The sequence below is a fragment of the Aplysia californica genome, unplaced genomic scaffold (assembly GCF_000002075.1).
Source record: "Aplysia californica isolate F4 #8 unplaced genomic scaffold, AplCal3.0 scaffold01491, whole genome shotgun sequence".
NCBI classification, from domain to species: domain Eukaryota; kingdom Metazoa; phylum Mollusca; class Gastropoda; order Aplysiida; family Aplysiidae; genus Aplysia; species Aplysia californica.
This window is the reverse complement of record NW_004798761.1, coordinates 16,287-18,653: the sequence shown is the minus strand read 5'-3', so window position 1 is coordinate 18,653 and position 2,367 is coordinate 16,287. Positions and strand designations below refer to the sequence as shown.

Genomic DNA, 2,367 nt, shown 5'->3' with positions numbered 1-2,367 from the left:
CCCCCCCAACACAACGTCATTTCTTTTTTTAACATAGAAATCTTATTAATCATTTATCATCATTGCAAAAAAGGAACCATTCTCACAGTAATGAAAAGGCTGAAGCAGATAATTATATCATACATGTTGGTAATTGAACAACGATTTTTGCCACAATAGAGTGATGGGACATGCATGTTTTTACTGTAATGCATTTGATCTTCAAGTCCCCACAGCTCCAAAAATTCCATGCACCTGATGCCCGATTGAATAATGTGCTCCCAGTGGCACACTAATTTATGTTTTTAGCGAGATTGAAGACTGAAGTCACACAGTCCGTGCCAAGAACACGTAAGGTCGTGGGTTCGAATCATGTCAAGGGCCAGATGTTGTGTCCTTGAGAAAGGCATTTTTCACGAAGTTTCCTCACTTCACCCAGGCGGGAATGTGGACCCGCTTTATGAGACAAAGACAGATCATGTCAGTTTGTGAGTGTTTCAGCGCGTGGACTCCCCAGCCTTCACTGTATCGGACGGTAAACTAGGAGGCCCCGCCCCTTATATAACCTAACAGTGTTGATAGGGGCGTGATGCCCATACCATTTTACTTTCACTGTATGCTTGCTGAGAAGCTGAGAATGTTTCTGAGTCGCTTTCTAGGAAATGCTAGGGTAATGCTAATGAATGGTAAAGTACACAGAGCGTGTTTTTGTTTTAATAAGAGTTTTAAGGCACTTGCAACACAATGAGGTCATATAAGTGCCGAAGTTTAGAGGAGTTACAAGAGAGTAACAAACACAAAAAAGAGGAGAGATCAAGACGAAAGATGTTTGATAGGAAAGAAGGAGCAGACCACACCAGAGCACCCATCGTTGTTGAACACATTATAATAATATATATTATTAAACTATAGTGAAGGCAGCGGGTGGTTGGCAGGTGTTCTTGTATGGTTTGCTCCTTCTGTCCTATCAGTCCCATTTATCCTTATCCCCCCCTCCCGCCCTCCTTCTTTTCTTTGTATTGTTACTCTCTAGTAACACCTCTGACCTTCAACACTTTTTTGACCTATTGGAGTTGCAAGTGCCGTAAAACTTTTTTATTTTTTCGAAAAGTAAGACAAGACAGTAGCTCTGTGTGACGCACAAAGGAACAGACAAACACACAAACAAACAGACAAACCTGAACACACTAACAGACAGACAAACAGACAGACAAACCTGGACACACGTTGTGGGACAAATACATCTGTGGTGGCCGTTCAGACTCTCGCACACGGCGTAAAACTCACACCTGGTCTGTCCACAGCCGTCTGCAGAAATATCACACAACATTTGTTAAGCATCGTGCTGAAATCAGGCGCTCGTCAAAATAATGAAATCAAAGATATCTACTTTTTTCCTAAGGGTTGACACTTTTTTTCGAATTTTTGTTTTGTTGACTCAACACTTTTTATGTCCGTACAAAAACACATTCCCATGTGTATTTGACTTTTAAAAATGTTGACAGAAGGCACAAAATATGTAATTTTTATGTTTTCAATGACTGAAGCAATTGAAGTTACTGAACTTTGACGTCATTTTCTCGCTACTTTTACCACTGAAAGCAGGCACCCCCCCCCCACCCCTTTCAATCGCAAATATCTCGACCTCAATTCGAAATAAAAGGGTATATTTTCATTGCAAGAAAGACAAAGGAATACGCTTTTACTTTTAGATGATACCAATAATTTCACATTGCCCAAAAATTGACGAGCGCCTGATTCAACAACGTCGTGACAAATTTATTGTCAGAAGGATGCGAACCAGCGTCTGTGGTGTAGCGTTAGCGCTTCGCCACTGCACGCAGAAAACCCCGGTTCGGTTCCCATGTGGGAACGTTTCAATTATGGAGTATCTCGGTCTTGTTGTTTAATACTTCAGTTCTTGAATTTCTTTGGAAAAAATGTACTTGAACAAGATCTTATGCAAACGTATACACTTGTCGTATCTATATATCCATATTATACACATTTTACTAAACCCTTTCTCTTTCATATCCTGCTTGGTACAACTTATATTAAATGTATAATAACATCAAGACTAACACTGTCTTCCTCAAAAGGAATGTATAAAAAATAATAAATATTGATCTAAACCACGCAAGAGGAATTTTATAGCTACTGGGAGAGAATGATGAGGAATATTCCCTGTCTTTCTACAAAAGTTGTCTTACCACAAGTCCCTAGAAGAGTTATTTCCCTTACCTTAGTTGTTTCCGTTACCACAAGCTCTTACAAGAGTTGTTTCCTTTACAACAAGTTTCTACAAAACTTGTTCCCCTTACCACAGGTCCCTACAAGAGTTGTTCCCCTTACCACAAGTCTCTACAAGAGTTGTTTCCCTTACCACAC

At 40.0% G+C, this 2,367-nt stretch overlaps 1 protein-coding gene across 1 annotated transcript in view; it reads right to left on the bottom strand.

Moving 5' to 3' along the window:
• Window positions 1–1,027: 1,027 nt before the first annotated feature.
• The window catches only part of LOC101864119 (agrin), a gene marked incomplete at its 5' end in the record, with an annotated part of 4,641 nt that continues 3,301 nt past the window's right edge, over window positions 1,028–2,367 (bottom strand). Inside the window, 1 exon segment of the mRNA XM_013090764.2 lies at window positions 1,028–1,287. Coding sequence (XP_012946218.2) covers window positions 1,028–1,287 — 260 coding nt within the window.